The sequence below is a fragment of the Aethalodelphis obliquidens genome, unplaced genomic scaffold (assembly GCF_003676395.1).
Source record: "Aethalodelphis obliquidens isolate GAN/ISIS:26980383/991018 unplaced genomic scaffold, ASM367639v1 scaffold24, whole genome shotgun sequence".
Lineage (NCBI taxonomy): Eukaryota > Metazoa > Chordata > Mammalia > Artiodactyla > Delphinidae > Aethalodelphis > Aethalodelphis obliquidens.
The window spans coordinates 11,728,823-11,747,006 of record NW_020837968.1 but is presented as its reverse complement, the minus strand read 5'-3'; the positions used below and the strand labels follow the sequence as shown (position 1 = coordinate 11,747,006).

At 34.0% G+C, this 18,184-nt stretch overlaps 1 protein-coding gene across 9 annotated transcripts in view; it reads left to right on the top strand.

The window, feature by feature from the left end:
• The window catches only part of GPATCH2 (G-patch domain containing 2), a 173,989-nt gene that overhangs the window by 17,361 nt on the left and 138,444 nt on the right, over positions 1-18,184 (top strand). For 8 of the 9 annotated variants that reach the window (XR_003436130.1, XR_003436129.1, XM_027122199.1 and 5 more), the window contains exons 4-5: positions 1,303-1,485; positions 1,965-2,044. Coding sequence is in view for 7 of the 9 variants with exons in the window: in XM_027122199.1 (XP_026978000.1) it covers positions 1,303-1,485; positions 1,965-2,044 (263 nt within the window). In the remaining 2 variants the exon portion in view is untranslated. Of the gene's footprint in view, positions 1-1,302; positions 1,486-1,964; positions 2,045-2,171; positions 4,212-18,184 lie in introns of those variants that run through there. The other variant, XM_027122205.1, reaches the window with a different exon arrangement.

Sequence of the window (18,184 nt, the reverse complement as noted above, 5' to 3'; positions counted from 1 at the left end):
AAGGGAAAAAGTTTACAGCAGTTGTGATGACCCTCTTAGAAGCTAGTAGTTTTTCTAAGAATCGTGAAGAAGACTAATGAATCTCAGATCATATTCAAAATGTTATTTGTCTCTTATTTTTAAAACCATCTGCTTTTCTGTTTTTGCTTTTTTTGAGGTTTTTTTTGTTTTGTTTTTTTGTCTCCATATACATCTCTTTATTATTCCTTTTTTAAAAAAATACAAAATACTGTTGATTCGGGGGCTTCCCTGGTGGCGCAGTGGTTGAGAGTCCACCTGCCGATGCAGGGGACGCGGGGTTGGGCCCTGGTCCAGGAAGATCCCACATGCCACGGAGCAGCTGGGCCCGTGGGCCGCGGCCACTGAGCCTGCGCATCTGGAGCCTGTGCTCCACAATGGGAGAGGCCACAACAGTGAGAAGCCCACGTACTGCAAAAAAAAAAAATACTGTTGATTCACACCAAGGGCACATTTCAAACTGAATTTTAAATTGATTGTTACTTCATGGTTATACTCAAGGATGGTCCTAGAAGTCAGACTTACTATGAATAGGATTCTGTTTTAAAAATACCTTGCTTGTAGAGGTTCAGTGTAGTTTCTCTGTAAACTCTGTAGTGTTGTCACTTTTCATTTAAAATCAACTTTTTCACAACTATTTCTTAATGAACTTAATCAGATTAATTTCATTTAGTCACATCTGTTCATGATTGTTTCCCCCTTTGCACTCCATAGAAATCATGAAATTAAGCTAATTATATACCATTATCAGCTGCAAAGAACGAGTTCTATAATTTTATACCATTTAATTCCTGGCAGGAGATTTATTTTTCCTTAATATGGAAAGGGTAGTAACTTAACTGGATTTCCCTACTGTTTTTGCCAAAGGATTAACCAGTATATTATTGGTTTTCACATTTTTAAATTGGTTCTGAAACATAACATTTTATGTTATTGTTGATGAAAGTTCTTATTATAGTATTAAAAAAAATTTCTTAAGTGAAACCATGGTGTAGAATAAAAAGTTTTCTTTATAGATTATATAGATGATTGGCAGATAAAATACAGGATCCCCAATTAAATTTGAATTTTAGACAAATAATTATTTTTTAGTACAAGTAGGACCCATTTCGTATTTGGACGTATACTAAAAATTTTGTACAAATACTATATATTTATATTAAAAATGAATCATCTAAAATTCAGATTTAATTACCATCTTGTATTTTTTAAATCTGAATCTGACAACTCGGTTTATTTGGATGATAAAACTGAATCTCTGGGGGATTTCTTGTATTTGCACAGGTGATGATGAGCAGAGCGACTGGTTTTATGAAAAGGAATCAGGGGGAGCTTGTGGCATCACTGGAGTCATTCCCTGGTGGGAAAAGGAAGATCCTACTGATCTGGACAAAAATTTACCAGATCCTGTCTTTGAAAGTATCCTAACTGGTTCTTTCCCCCTTATGTCACATCCGGGAAGAAGAGGTCAGTAGCACTGCCTGACTGGTGGATACAGGGGACATATAGTCAGTCTAGGAATAGTCGTTGAAAGAGGAGGCGCTAAATGGAAATGAAAGACTCTAGACGCAAGATGCTATGAGGAAACATGGTGACCAGCAATTCAGCTCCCACTGAATTCTCATGCTTTCAATTTATTAGGAAGGTTGACTTGCTTTCTTGCTAGGCCCATGGTAAAAACGTTGAAATGATAGAAAGATAAATTGGGAGGAAAGAAAAACCCTGGATAATCCTCTAATGCTTAAACAATTGGTTGTCGTGTGCTGGCTGCATTAAAACCCTACTAGGCATTGGTTCGGATCTTTTAAGTGTGAATTTTGCCTCTTCCCCACTACTGTTCAATACATTTCCCCCTCCAACTGACTTTGAATTCTGAATTGATAGGATCTTATTCCATGCTCCAATGATCATAGACCCTCCTTCAACTGAGGACTTTGATTTTCCAGGTTTCCAAGCCAGACTCAGTCGCCTTCATGGAATGCCTTCCAAGAATATTAAAAAATCGGGAGGGACCCCAACTTCAATGGTAGGCATGCTTTCTTATTTACTTCTCATGTTTGGAAATGTATCCATTTCTATGGAATAAAAAGCCACATCCTCATCCTTTATTCATATTCTAATGTTATACTTAAAAATAATCCATTTTTTTGTAGGCTACAAACTGGACCAGTGAGATTCCCCTATAAACCAAATCTTCTAATGCTAATAAATTAGTTACGTTTTGAACATCTGGGGAATGACATTCGAGGGAACCTGGCTCCTGTCCTCTTCCCCTGGAGGAATATCACTGAAGTGAGAGCCTCTTTGATGAAAAGATGGGGCTGTTTTTGCTGGAGGACTGGTATTCTTCCTTTAGTCAGAAGTGAACCTGATGGGGGAGGCTTTTAGGGATCTAGGTTGGCCCAGGGTGGATAGAAACTACTGTAAATTTTATATATTTTTCTCTTTTATGATTTTTTTTTAACATTGAAACCATTTATGTATCACTTGCTTTGCCAAAATGCTAACAAAAGCTAGAGAATTAAAAACTTCCAGATCTCACATCAGTATTCCTTAATGTTTATATTGTGACTGGATAAGAACTCATTTTTACATATCTGACTGTTGTAAATTTAAAAACATGATGCATTGACATTTATGGTTCATTTTTAGAGAAATCTTATATAGCCAACATTATTTAAAATATTTGCATTTTACTCAGGGTATTTTAACAAGGGCTAAGATGAGTAATAGGTAAGGTTGATAATCTGCTAGAGTTTGTATTTTGTTCAAGTTTGCTTTCTACTTGGATAATCTGCTCTGTATTGCAAACCCATTGTATTTTATAGTACAGTTTTTATTGTACTTGGAAAAATCTTAGTTTTAAACTAGTCACGGTGATAACTAGTCTGTGCTAGTGGAATCATTTACTCTTACCTTTTAAATTATCTTCTCTGTCTGATACCTGAAACCGTCAAAATGATCATTCTTGCTTAGAGCGTATTAAACTCATGTGAAAGCTGGTATTTCAACAAATACTGTATGACTGAATCATATTGTCATGTTTAAAAGTGAGAGCTGCTTACACATCCTTAGAATGGCAAATGTGTGTGTCACTGTGAGTGTCAAAAATACTTGCATGAGCTCATTTTCACCAAGCAGAAGGGAAAATGTAACATTTCTATTGATGGTATAATTTAGATACTACACTACATTCAGCCCAGTTCTTCAAAATGGTTATATTAAAATGATTAATATTTTTATTAAGTTCTTATAATCGATGAAAATTGTGATTTAATACATGTATTTTTATATTATTGTATGGATTAATTGTTAATTCAGCATTTAATGGCTAATTTAAATATGATGATTGGAAAAGAAACTTAAAGTTGACATTTTCTTTACCTAAAGTTACAATCTGAAAGATTCCAGCAAATGTATTAAGTAGGAATGTGTGACATCTTTTAGATTGCTTGTCTAAACTGGAGAGATTAAAAGTGATAAAGTGCAACTTTGAGTCTCTTTACCTTTGCATATTTAAAGTGATATTTTAGAGGGACAGTAATATGGTATTCGGTCATTGTAAGTAAGCTTTTTTGTGCTATGTCCTTTGGAGTGAAACTTCATGATTTTTTTTCTGAATTTACATAAATGTTTTTATTTTCTTTTGTATAACGACTGTCTTTTAGATCTGAATAAGTCACTTTAAAACCTTGGCCTATGAACTTTGCCTTACCAATCGTGAAGCTAGATGAATGCTGTCTAGCTCTTGGTTCAGTTTTACCTATTTTCATTTTTGGTTCACTGCTTGCTTGAGCATAGCTGGGATTTGTAGCCCATTTTCTAGGCTTATTGCAATCTCACTGTGGTATTTTATAGAAGCTATTACAACTGATAGGCTAGCTTCATGGTATTGATGATACATGGCTTAACCATAGTAAACGCTGCCTTCCCTCTCTCAATTGTAAAAAGGTGATTAAGTTTCACTTGATGGAGATACAGTATATATGGTGTTTATCATGGAACTAGTGCATTAGGCCACAAACTGTTTTCCTGGTCCATGTTTTTTGTATTCAAAATTTTGCTGAAGACAATGGGCTCCTTCAGGTTTTCTTTCTTTCAATTCTGAATTGTCCTTGTTTGGAGTTTTAAGTACTGTAATCTTTTTTTTTTTTTTTTTCCAATAAAATATCTGACTTGGGCAAGAAAGGTAAGAGTTCCAATTTGTGCTGATATTTTTAAGTTCCTATGCTAAGTTTTTTGTTGTTGTTGTTGCTTGTACTGTCCCTATTACATGTAACCATCTAGTCTTAAAAATCGTAATCTCATGAAACAGTCATCTTTAAACAGTATCTCTGACATCCGGTAGTAAGAAATGAAACTTAATTCCTTAGACTTTCACATTGGAAAGCCAGATTGCTTTTAAGAGAGATGAGTTTCCTGAGCAAAGTCAGACACATGTAGCTGCAACCCATTAAATGGAATGACAGCATAGGGTTTCCTTTTCTTAAACAGATGGGTGATGACTACAAAAAATAATGATGTTCTTTGAAGGAAATGACAGAAGGAGAATCTTTTACTGAAATATTAATGTAAACATTTTTGGAGAAAAACTTTCAATCAGAGTTTTCATTATTCACCATAGTAATGTTCTATAAAGTTGCTGGCAACACGGAATTAGAGAATGCTGACCCATTGCTCCTGAGAGAAAAGCAGGGTTATGTTCCTGTGAGCCTTTGGTCGTGACATTTTCATCATTCGATCAATGCATAGCCTTGTTTTATGTATGTTTTCGTTTAAAAACACCTTATTTAACATATATTGTGGATCCATTCACATTGAACTCATGACCAACAGCGTTATAGCTTGTGCCTGAACAAAGCTTATCTAATACATGTGTTTTCTCCGTAAGGCACAGCACAGCATTCTTTGTGCTTTAGCAGCAGCAAACAGCACTGCAACCTTATGCCCGGGGACCATTTAACACAGCGAATCACCAAAGAAAGCGCGAAAAGGTGGAAAACATGGCACTAAATAACCACAAAAAGGACACTTGTTTACGGTATTAAGAGCTGAAAACAAGAAAGCAGTGTTGCCTTGTTTGACTTCAGTAGGGCATGCACATGTGCCTCAGGTGACTCAAGTTTTTCATTGCTTTTCTCACGTCTGTGAATGACCGTGAAAGCACTATGAGTATTGATTTGGGGGTTACAAATAAATTTTAGTGGATATGCAAATTTGCATATGTAGGACCTACAAGTTGGAGTGAGGATCGACTCCAGTTAGTTTTGTAGAAGAGCAAAGTGGTATTGTAGAAAATTTACAGATCTTGAAGTCAGACGTTGGTGAATCCCCACTCTGATTCTTCTTTTTACTTGTAATTACAATTTGAACCTCATTTTCTCTTTCTGGTAAATAGGGACAGTGATTACTTTGCGGAAGTGTTGTCAGGATTAAATGAGATTGTGTTTCCATAATGGGTCCAGCACCATCTTTGTCACAGAGTGTATATTAAATAAATGATAGTCACACATATTATTAGATATATTAAACACAGAAGCTCATGTTGCAAAGAACAGTTGTATCATGGGTCAAAGTGCAGAATTTTAGACTTTAAAACTTATCTGTTCATATTTTATATATAATATCCCTTCATGTTTAATATTTAAAGTGCTTTTGATTGCAGCCTTTTGTGTTTCTTTTGTACCTCATTCATATTTGAGCCGGCCCTTGTGTTTAATATTTTGTCTGTGAAGAATAATTTTGAATGAATTTTAAATTGACAGACACTGCATTGAATCTCAAAACTTAACTGCAAACTAAAAAACCTGTTCTAAATTTCTCCTCTGCACCCCACCTACCCCAACCGCCGCAATTATTAAGCTGTTTATTTGTAGAAAGACCGGCACTGTTTAGGAGGTTTTGGTCCAGAGTTATCTGATTCTTAAAAGTAATTTTGTCCATGTACATGAAGGGAGAATCCAGATAAATTCCTGAGAATTTAGTGTTAAGAGGAATTAACTATTGCTGTCCTTCTGTTAGAATAAGGCACTAGGTTATTGGAGCCCAACTAATCAGCCTCTTATATTCACCTCTTTTAGGAGAATTAAGGAAATAATAATTACGGGGCCATTATCCAGGAGATTCACCCTGAATCTCTTGTATTTCCAGAATTTGTGCATCAGGTACAATTCAGAATGATAATCTTCAGAATAATGAACCGTCCCAGAATCAGTTTTGGGATACTGTACTGGCAAAGTGAATCCGATTAACCAGACTTAAGCATAGCATTTAAGTTAGCTGAGATGTGCTACCCCTAAGCGTCCTAATTAATCAGTGTGTTCTGTGGATGAGAGATCTAGATCTTCTTTTCTTGAAATGGATGGTCTTTCCACAGTGTTACATTTATCTAAATTAGCATTCAAATTGAGTAGTCTGTTGAAAGATCAGGAAATAAATGGCTCCATTTAAAATATAGTACCTGAAATCCAACATAAATATTACATAAAGAATTGTACGTAAGGGTTATAGGGTTCTGTCTTGAGATTTTATAATTGTTTCAGTCCAGTTTTTTTGTATGGTTGGAATGAGAAAAAGTATAATGGTGATGGTGGTGGTGGTTATTCTAGCAAAGAAAATGAATCTGATTTTATTGACTATTTAATACATGTTTATCAAATTTAAATATTCAAAAAAAAATGTGAACATCAATCCTTAATCTAAATTGTCATGCTTTACAATAAGCATATTGTTTGTATTCAACAATGCAGTAACATATCTGTTCAGACTCGAGTCAATTCTGTAAGAGAAAGGAATATTATAATATTTTTCCCTTTTATGAAGTCATAGAAGACAGGATTTCATGAGTGGCATACTGATAACGATACTACAGTGATTTACTCTCTATGTCTTACTCAACTGTTGTTTTATTGTTTCTTAGGATACTAGAGTAGAAATATTTAGTCCGATTTATAGCCTTTTACAACAGGAGGCCCATTTTAAGTGGATTTGGTTTAAATAAGGGAACTACATAAACATTTCTTTTAGCCTAGTCTAAGATAAAGGAGAAATTTTATAACAGAAAACAGACCTAAAATGATTTTTTAATATATTCCCAGCATATGTCTTCAACTGTAATTTGACCATGTGCTAACTAGTTATCTAATATTTTTCAATGGACTTCAATAACTAAATGCTTAATTATAATCTCTGTGAATTGATATTCATTTGTATCCTTTAAGCATTTTTGGATACTTTGCAGAATACGAAAAGAATACATATTCAGAATTTTTTATATTCTAAATATACATTGTATCATGTATATTCTAATCTGTTACTATGTATGTTAATAATTTAGTTCTTAATCTTATCTCAGAGTCAACATGAGCTCCAGATTTCACACTAGAAACTTATATTTTTGTCTTAGAATTTATTTTGAGATAAAGTAGATATTATATCATTGAAAAGTACTGCTTAATAGATTTATAATAAATATTTCTTTTACAGAAGACATTTTAACAGTGTCTCTTCTTTGAGTTAAAATTCTCTATTTCAATGTGATTATTCACAACTTTATATTTCATGTCATATAAATTTAATATCCATAATTGATATTTGAAAATACAAATCTAACAATTTTTTATTCTGTCCCATTAAAAATAGTATCTGTATTAATAATGATATTTAGTTTTATTCTATTACACTTTACTAAAAGTAGAATATTTGTATAATATTTGTATTATATTACAATAATATATATATATTTGTATATAATGCAAATATAATATTTGTATTATATTACACTTTACTAGAAGTAGAATATTTGTATAATATATACAAATTCAGATAGTACAGATATATAATAATGCATTCATTCCTTCAGCAGGTATTTGAATGCTTATTCTGTTCTCCATATTTAGTCTTAAAAATCCTTTAGGAAAAATTATATAAACATATGTTCAATCTTGGTATTTTAATACTGTCAAATTTGGCCACATATACTTTTTTCTCCATCTATTTAAACTACTTATGCTTGCTTCTCTGATAACTTAGTACTAGAATTGCTTTGGCTTCATATATTGTTTTTCGGTTTGTGATGTTTCAGAAATCTGGAACCTGGCAAAGCGAACGTTAGCAATGAATGCAAGCACTTATTACGATGCTTACTATATGTCAGATACTTTTCTAAGTGCTATTTATATATTCTGATTCATTTAATCCGAAGAACATCCCTGTAATGTAGGTTAATGTTTACAACTTACACATTTAACTTTTCTTTTTCCATTAGTAAGCCAGAATTAATGCAGTCTGGATGTTTATTCTTTTGTCATGCTACTGATAAATAAAAAATAAATTCTCTTCATAAAAAACCTTCCTTCCTACAAAATGCTGTTGGAAGTATGAGTTATTTTGAAATCCTTGCAGCATTCTTTGCTGTCTTGAATAGTGAGCACAGTCAAGGTGTGTACCATAGTAAAAATAATCATTAAAATGTTTTACTACTTCCATCAGGTTAACCACTGTGGACCCACATCCAACTTTCTGATCCTTTTCTTTGTTTCTCAGGTAGTTTTTGGTACCTTCTTCTTGATCTCTAGCATTAGCCAGTTCAGGCCTGCTTCCTTGCTGTCTGTTTCATCTTGTTCTCCCTGCTTTGCCCTCCGTGGTTCTTCATTATCCCTCCAATCTTGTGTAACGTGCCTGGCCTCTGTCACATTTCTACTTCAGTTCAACTGTGATTGTATCCTCTGTATTTCTCTTATTCCTTTCCTCCCCTTTCTAATGGAACTTGGCAAAATTCTGGGTAGACTTCACACAGGAGGAAGATCTTTTAGCTGGGACTGCAAGTATGAGTTGGAGCTCACTAACTCATTGGGAATGGAGTTGGCAGACAGAAAAACATGAACGGGCAAGTCTAAGTTTGAAACGGCATGGAATATTTGGGAAACTGAATCCAGTGTTGCTGAAATATAAGGTATGCTTGTGTTGAGTGTACGGTAGACAGGGTTTGGTTGGCAAGGTAGGCAGGAGTTATATCATTTCAGACTTTTGTGGTCCGCGGGAATGCATGTGAACTGATGTAATATCTGGGGGGTTAAGTGGATCAGATTTCTCTTTTGAAAGATCACATGGACAGTGGTATACAGCGTACATTGGGTGGTTACAAGTTAAGACTGTATCAGGAGTCTAAAGCTCTCTAGCTGTTCCCCTAGGAGGTGGGGTCCACAGTCGACTGAACCCTTTATTTTACCAGATCTGATTTTCTGATCAACCTTTGGGTAGCATCCATTCATTCAACAAGTATTTATTGAGCCTCTACTATGTGCTAGATACTGTTCTAGGTCTCGGGGATTACAATGGTGAATAAAGCAGACAAGGTTCCCTGGAGCTTATATTTTAGTAAGTAAAAATAAACTTGGTTGGGGAGGAGGGTGAGTACGTAAAAATGGCCACGGAGAAAATTAAACAGGGTAATGTAATAGTGAACTACAGGATATGAAGGTGATTGGAGAGAATATGATTTGCAGGCTGGAATAATGTTCAGCCTTGGTCGATCTAGTGCCCTTCTTCTCATTGCTTTTATTAACAACATGGGGAAAGAAACAAGAGTGTGCATTACTCACACCTGTTCATTCAGGAAGTTGGGTTATGTCCTAGACATCTCTCCTGATTCCAGACCAGGTTGACCACGGCTTTTAAATGTCCACAAAACGTGGGCCTGCAAATGGCAAAAGGACACTTTTATTTGTAAAGTACAGGATTACTTCTGGTGCTTTTGAATGTTTTGTTTTGTTTTTTATTTAAAGAAGGTTTGCAGGTGCCAAATATTTATATACTATTCTGGTTTTCCCCTTTAGATTAAATCATAATGTATGTTCAGAAATGTAATATTTTAATATTCTAATAGTTTTTCTCATGCTTTAATGGCTACTTAAATATTATGCAGGGCAACCAGTCTTTTGATTACATTTTTAAAGATCATGAAATGCCATGCTTTCTTTTCATTTTTTTCACATTGGTACTTGCATACAAATTCTTAGGTCATTCACTTTATTAGTAAAAAAATGGCTTGTTTTAAGACTGATTTTTTTTTCTTTTTTTTTTGAAGAAATTATCTATGGACTTTTTAATGAATCTCCTTAAAAACATTGGATTGCAAACATTTGCGGTTTTAAAAAATACTTCTTATAAAGATTATGATGCTTATCATTTAAATATTTTTCTTCTCTGTTGTATCCTAAGAAACATTTGCAGGGAACGTGCGGGTTCAGTCCCTGGTCTGGGAACTAAGATCCTGCAAGCCACACAGCACGATCAAAAAATAAAAAAGAAAAAAGAAACCTTTGCAATATGTTCTAAAATGCTCTTTTTAGAAATTAAGACTGCTGGTTGGTAACTATTTGACTCCATAAATGTAGACTGAAGACCCATTTCCTTGTTGCCTTTTTTTTTTTTGATGTATGGCATGATTTTTATTGAGAAATATCTTATACAAAGATAGGTGCATAAGTGATATAAATGTATAGTTTACAGAATAACAGAAAAACAAATACCCGTATTGTCATCACCCACCTTCAGAAACAGAAGATTCTAATTCCTCTGTGTATCTCAACCTTCTGACATTAAAAATTACCACAGGCATATGTATTCCTAAATCCTGTTTTCGTTCTTTATGTAAGTAGAATCACACTGATTGTCCTTTTGTGAGATATATTTTTTTTATTGAAGTATAATTGATTTACAATATTGTGTTAGTTTCAGATGTATAGCAAAGTGATTCAGTTATGAATGTTCATTTTTTCAGATTATTTTCCATTATAGGTTATTACAAGATATTGAATATAGTTCCCTGTGCAACAGTAAATCCTTGTTGCTTATCTGTTTTATGTATAGTAGTTTATATCTGTTAATTCCATACTCCTAATTTATCCTTTCCCCCTCCTTTTCCCCTTGGTAACCATAAGTTTGTTTTCTATGTCTCCGAGTCTGTTTTTGTTTTGTATGTAGATTCATTTGTGTTATTTTTAAGATTCCATTCCTTGTTGCTCTTTAAAATTATGGTGACATTGCCAGAGTTCCCAATATTTTTCTTGGTTTCTTTTTTTTAATCAAAATCAGGGAAACAGAAATGCTGCAAACACTTCACTTTCTTCAAAGCTTCCACTCTGGTTTTCTGTCTTTTATGTTGTTGATAGAATTATTCTGATGGTCTATAAAACTCAGTTTTCTAATATGCCTTCAGATATGTCAGGTATCTAATATCAGAAAAGTTCAAAATCAGTGATGGGTAGAACACTTCCAAATAATATTTAACAGGTACTTTCTATATTGAAGTCACCTGCAAATCCTCCAACTGAAGGTCAATTTGAACAACTGAGAATTCACAAAGAAGTCTTATAAATAAAAGGGGTTTCCTGTACTGTAGTCTAAAAATGCTTCTTTAATAACTACATAATCCTGAAAATAAAGTTATTACTTAGATTTCATTTCATCTCACTTCATTTACATATATCTTTGATAGATTCTTTTAATTTTCTGATCCACAAATATGTTTTAAAGGAGTATTTTATATCATTTGTTGGATGGATAAATAAGTATATGTGACCTCTGACTCAGAAACTTGGTGTCTTGCTTAATTGTGTTTTCAGGCATAGATTCCTTGGTTCAGCTGTATGCACATGTAATGGTGGCTTGTGATCTGTTCATTGTGGGAAGTGAGATATGTCTTTGTCCCCCAGCACCTTGCAGTTTGGCTAGTAAAAATTAATTGGGAAAGGGAGAGAGAGAGAGAAGGGACGCACTGATGTTTGCTAAGGGACGCACTGATCCTAACTAGTTTTTCATTCTTCATTTAAAGTTTTAGTTTTATGTGTTATCTCTGTCTTCCTCCACTCTTTCCACACCTAGACACGTGTGAATCTCATTTCTTTCCTTGTTTGTCATATTAACCCTTTCTTTCCAAATTTCATCTATCACTGCCCTAGTGTAGTTACTCCTAACCTTACATTTTGATAGTACATTAGTCTCCTCCCTGGTCTCTGTTCCTTCCGGTTTTCCTCCCTCTAATCTGTATCACATGTAACTCCAAGGAAACATTTTTAAAACATGCTTATACCCTAGTCAAAAAATAGTTTTCACGCCTTTATCATCAAATTCAGGTTTGTTCCTTCTGACCTTCACTGCTTACCTGTGACCTATATACAACACTTCACTCCTTTCCAGATGGTCTTAGGTTCACAGCGTCCCACCCCTCCATCAACCTTCCCTTACTCGGTCATATTCGTTCCTTCTCTACATTTGCTCACAACAGTGCACCCCTCTTCTTACTGGTAGATTCATATCCTTCAAGGAACAGTTCAGGCTCCATACCTTTTTGTCAAAATCTTCCCCAACTCCTCACACTTCAGAGATCACTGCATCGTCTGAAATGCCATTGCATCTGCTGTCTCTGCCATTCTTTCATTCATTAATGGGTGACCTTTCTATTTTATACTCTTACTCATCTTCTTATGTTTGCATTGTGTCCCCAAGTATGTGTAGCACCTGAGTGACAGGGGTCCAGCTCCTAGCCCATAGTATGTGTTTAATAATTTTTAAAATGTTGATAGGAATTTACTGGGTATTACCTTATGCTTTTTAGGGAGTTTTCCACCACTAGTTACATGGCCAGTACAACCTTAAGTAACATCCTTTCCTACCAATATTAGTATCTAAGTTCTTCATTGTTTTTAATTTTTATTTTTTTTAATTTTTTGGCCATGCCGCATGGCTTGTGGGATCTTAGTTCTCTGACCAGGGATTGAACCCAGGCCCTCGGCAGTGAAAGCACGGAGTTCTAACCGCTGGACCACCACAGAATTCCCTCTTCATTGTTTTTAATTTGTCCTTTTATGTATTTAGTGATGTGATGCAGATAAGGTTCCATTTGAGAGAGCACTAAAAAGCTGCTCGGATGCCCAGTGTACAGATGCTCACCTTTTGGTTGGGGAACTCTTAAATGTTGCTATCCATAGGGATTTTCCTTTGAAATAACCCCCTAATAAGTAATCTCCTGCCCCAAGGCGTGTGGAGTGGGGAGTGGATTAGTGTTTTGCCTCCACTCGCCAACATTCTGATTGCAAAGCAGAGGGCAGGGAGCCCTCAGTCTGCAGACTTTCCCTGAATTCTCTTAATTTTAGTAAAGGTATATCATGTGGTCCATAGGTATGGCCCCTTTCTAGTTTAACAGTGTCTTATACACTGTTTGTGCTTCTGCTAGGATATAGGGAAGGGGTGGTAACACTGTATGACTGTGTGGCCAAGGATTGGGATTAGGGATCAATTTAAAAAAATAAATTTTCCAGCAATTCCCTGTTGAAGAGGTGTCTGGCGCCTCCAATTTCTGAACCTTTCTGGAGTCTGCTGCTTCAGTCAACTTACTTATTATCACCCCCTCTCCCTACCCCTTTGCTAGAGAAAGCTGAGCTGCCGGCCACACATCCATTTCGTTTTCTTCTGTGATTTTGTTGACTCTGCTTGTCTGGTGGTATCTTCTTTCCTATCCGCTTTGTCCTTGTGGAGTTATACCTTTTTATTCTTTACTGTCTTTTTAGTGGGGTTTTGAGAGGGAGCTGCATTGTGTGATTAGTGGGTTATGTTTACCGCGAAGTGCTAGCTAGTGTTCTTTTCTTTTGATTTTCTTTCTTTTTTTTTTTTTAAGTAATAGATTCACAGGTTTTAAGAGGACAAAAGGACAAGAGGATAAATAGGACAAAAGGTATCCAGTGGAAAGTCTTTGTCCCACATCCAGTTCTTCCCATACCCATCTGTGCACATACAGTATCGATTAATCTGAACCTTGGTTTTTAAACTTTAAAAAAAAGTCTGAGAGATTATAAATTATACCTATTTTTTATTCATTTGTTTGGCTGCATAGTATTTCATTTCAGTATATTATTAAATAATTCTATCAGCTTTTATTTTATGTAGCTAATATTTAAGGACAGAAATATTTGGTTACTATTAATTACATTAGCTAACATTATTGAGTTATTATTTGCCAGGTGGTGTTCTAATCTCTCTATGTATGTTAATCCATTTAATGTTCAAAAAAAGGCTATGAGGTAAATATTATTCTCCTCTCTATTTTATAAGCCAGGAACAGGGGCAAATGGCTTAAGTGACTTATTCAAGGTGACAGCTTGTAATCAGTAGTGTCAGGATTTAAACTCTGGTCCTGTGACCCACTCCCCAAAGTCTTAGCCTTCAAGCTATACTACTTCCCCTTCGAGGGTACAAATATTTCCAATGAATTTTTGAATTTGTAAAAAATTGATAGGCCTAGTGGCCCGCTGAAATAAAATACATCTTAGTTATATAGTTTGGTTGATTTAATGAATATATTGGGTAAATAATTACTCTGTGTTTGATCAAGTTAAATCTACTGAATTGGATACATGTTTTATTTTTCAGTATAATAGTTTTTCATCATTACATTACATTGTAAATATGCTGTCCATCCCTCCTGTCAGCTCTTCTGTTTTCACCTCACATATGTTTTCTCTCCTTTCCTGTATTATCTGTTGATTTAACTTATTAGGTCCTCGCTGATATTTAAATCTTTTCTTTCTCAAATTTATTAAAAGGTAAATTTTTTTGTTACCTATCAGTTTGGTTTCTCCATATCCAAAAAGGTTAGTGACAGCAATAAATATTAAAATAGCATTAAATATTTCGTAAAGGACATCTTTATAGACTCCACCAGCCTGTGGTATAAGTATTACTGTAATTTCCATTGTGTGGACTCAGTGATTTTCAAAGAATTAGCTTCATTATGAACAATCAGAGCCAGGTCTTCTGAACTCCAGTCCTTTTGCATACGAAAATTTTCAGAAGTCATTCTCTTTTCTGTATTTTAGCTGCAGCTATAACGATTTAGCTTTTTAGAATGTTAGCTTTTGAAAATACCATGAGACTTGACATTTAAATTTCTTGTCAACTTGTGAAAGTGGTCCATTTCAAAATTTGATTGGGTTCTCATTTTGAGGAAAGATTTACAAATTTTTATTGTCGAATTCTTAAGTTGTTGCAAATTGTATTGAAGTAAGTAATTCATGCTATGAATTTGGCATTAGCTTTCTTCATATTTATTAACATCACAACTTTTCCCTAATCCTACTTCCTCATTTAGCCTCTTAAAGCACTAGTACAGGCCCAACCTTTGGAATTGTCTGTTTATAGGAAAAACCAATTAAACTAACTCTTTCCTTGATTGAACATAATCTCAGAGTCATCCTGCTTCCTCAGAAAATTGTTATATGTGTCGTATATATTACTAACACATTTTTAACACATTATTGTGTATGTTGATCATATGATTGTTCTTGAAATGCCTTTACTTTCCATTGTGATGTTACTTAGAGGTGCTGGCTGTCTAGCTGACTGGATGAATTTTCTTTCCTCCTATTTTTCCCAATGTATAACTCCCAGCTCTGCAGTGTAGCACTATGAAGCCAGGAAGGGCAAGGCAGACACTTTATATATGAAAAAAGGGCCTTTACAAACACACACATACACATATTTTCTTTTTACGTTATCTTATTTCTGGTAGGTCGTTTCATTTAGACACTTTGATTTCATGTAGACACTTTGAGGACATACACTTATTTTCATAACAATCATAATCATGAACTGTTAAAAGTGAATTAAGACATGAATATGCATGAAGAAATTAGATGTTCCTACTATGAATATATGGCATCAATGTGTCTTGAGTGAATTACAGACTTTACTCATTTCTGGGCCATTTGTTTTATATATAGATTAAATATAGATAATTACTCATTGGACAAGTTACTTTATTACTTTGATGGATCTCAGAGTACCACATGCAGTTATAGTGTGATTATTGTAATAATTTGGATTCATTAATAAGCAAAATTAACATTTCATATAAATGAAAATTTAAAAATTGGAATTTGATTTTGTTTAAAGTCAATGTTACTTCCAGTGGTTATTTTGATTTCATAGCAGAATTGTATTTTTTAACTGAAGTTTTTAATTCTTTTTAAGCTCACATGTTAAATGTAAAGGTGTTTTGTTACTATTCTAAATTATAGTTAGAAATATTAACTTCTGTAGGTTAAGCATTTCATTTTTGTCTTGTGCCTCACTTGTATGAAAAAATTATGGATTCAGTTTTATTTGTTGGGGGCAAATGTGCACCATATGATGTACTAAACTTAAAGTTTATTTTTACTTTTATAGAGCACTTAGCCAAATACCTAGCACAACTAGATGTTTAATAACTGTTCTCCTATATATCTCTAATACTTTGTCTTTCAATATTATGTGGTTTAGATGGATATTAAATGGTTAAACTGCCTAGAAATTATTTGCACACTCATTAAGATTCATTACCCAAGGGAATAAAATGAAAACGTTCTAATCAAGTATCATGTTTTAATCCATATTTTTTTATTTTACTTTTTTTTTTTTTTTAATAGGGATTCATGTTGCTGGTTCAAAGTGATCTTTACCTGCTCTTTTGGGTTAACACAGTTCTTTAGAAAAGCAGATCTATTCTGGCTATGTAATGCATTTTATTTAATTTTATAATTTTTATGATATCATATATTAGAGATTGCCAAAAATATAGAAAAATTTTAGAGAACATTTTTGGATTTGATGGATTACCACTCCTGAAAGGGAAACAAAACACTAAATATTTCTAATCCCGCATTATTTACCGCATGGGTGGTTAAATGCTACTTTAAGCCTCATAAAATTAAAAGGGAGAAATCTGCCAACTGTAGCAGGAATTGGATTTAGGAAGAGTGGTACAGAGCCAAAATATTGCTACAGAATTAAATGTCAAAAATCTTCTTTAATAGTAGATATATAGTTCACAGTGCCTGGTTATGATTAATACATTTAATCTAAATCACGGAAAGTTGCAGTCTCCTTTTCCATAAAATACAGTAGGACACAAATCAGTTTTACTGTAGATGGATAACAATTGGAAAATAATGCATCTTCCCGCCCAATAAATTGTCAGTTATACCTTTTAACTAAAATCAATTCATCTTTCCAAAATTTATTGCAATTTCTAATAATAAATCTCCTCAAATGTTTATTCATTTGGTTTTTGATACATTTGTGCCACTTTTGCTATGGTCTATTGTTTTCTCTTGATTCATTGTAAATTAGAAAATCTATATTGAGTCAGTTTTCTAGTTAAGAAGTTAAAATCTATAACCGAGCACCTTTTTCACTCTCCATTGTACATTTTAATACCCTTGAACTTGAACTTAAATGCAATCCAGTAAATTCTTTGCAGAAGGAGATTAAAAGACTTTTCAGTCTAACTTCTTGAGTAAGGGCCAAATTCATAAAACAAGCACTTAGGAGGTCATTAGATGATTGTTGTCATAGATCCATTTTTGAATCAAAAAGTGGGGAGAAGGAGATACACAGAGTAGCACCATGATTTCATGTAAGTATCTGGTACAAAGACGAGTAGGATCACATTGGGAGCCTGCTTTTTTTTCCGTTGATAGCAGTAACCCAAAAGGAAACACAATAATCAGCTATGTTCTATCTATGTCTGACACAGAGGTTTTCCCCTTATTAATCTCCAGATACACTTTTTGAATCTCTATGTATACATTTTCAGATTGTTCTTTTTTTAATGTATCCTAAGTGTGAAAAGTGTGAAATCAGATTGGTTTTTCACACACTATGTTTTAGAATGTAGTCGTTATTGATTTTTAATTCAATACATGATGCATGAGCATTTCCCATTCTTTATACTCTTAATATTATCATTAGACTTAAATTAGATGTTGAAATACTGGATGGTGAACACTGACTTTGTCATTTTAATTTTATACCTTTCTTTACCTATTTCACAGTGAGGTCAGATTGGTATATGGGTTGTTTTTGGTTTTTTTTCCACCTACACCTCTACTGTACTATTACATAAAATTTTAAAATGAAAGTGAGAATCAGTTTTTTCTTTCCCACAAATTTAACAAAAATGTGTTTGCAATCAGCATGTTCTGAGGCTTGGTATTAAGTCAACACTTTTTATATCAACTAAAATTCTAGAATACATTTTCGGAAGGGATACTATTAGAGATGAAAGTGACATTAATTTGAATCAAGCCTATAACTCATTGACAAATTTGTGTCATCGCTAATATATAAG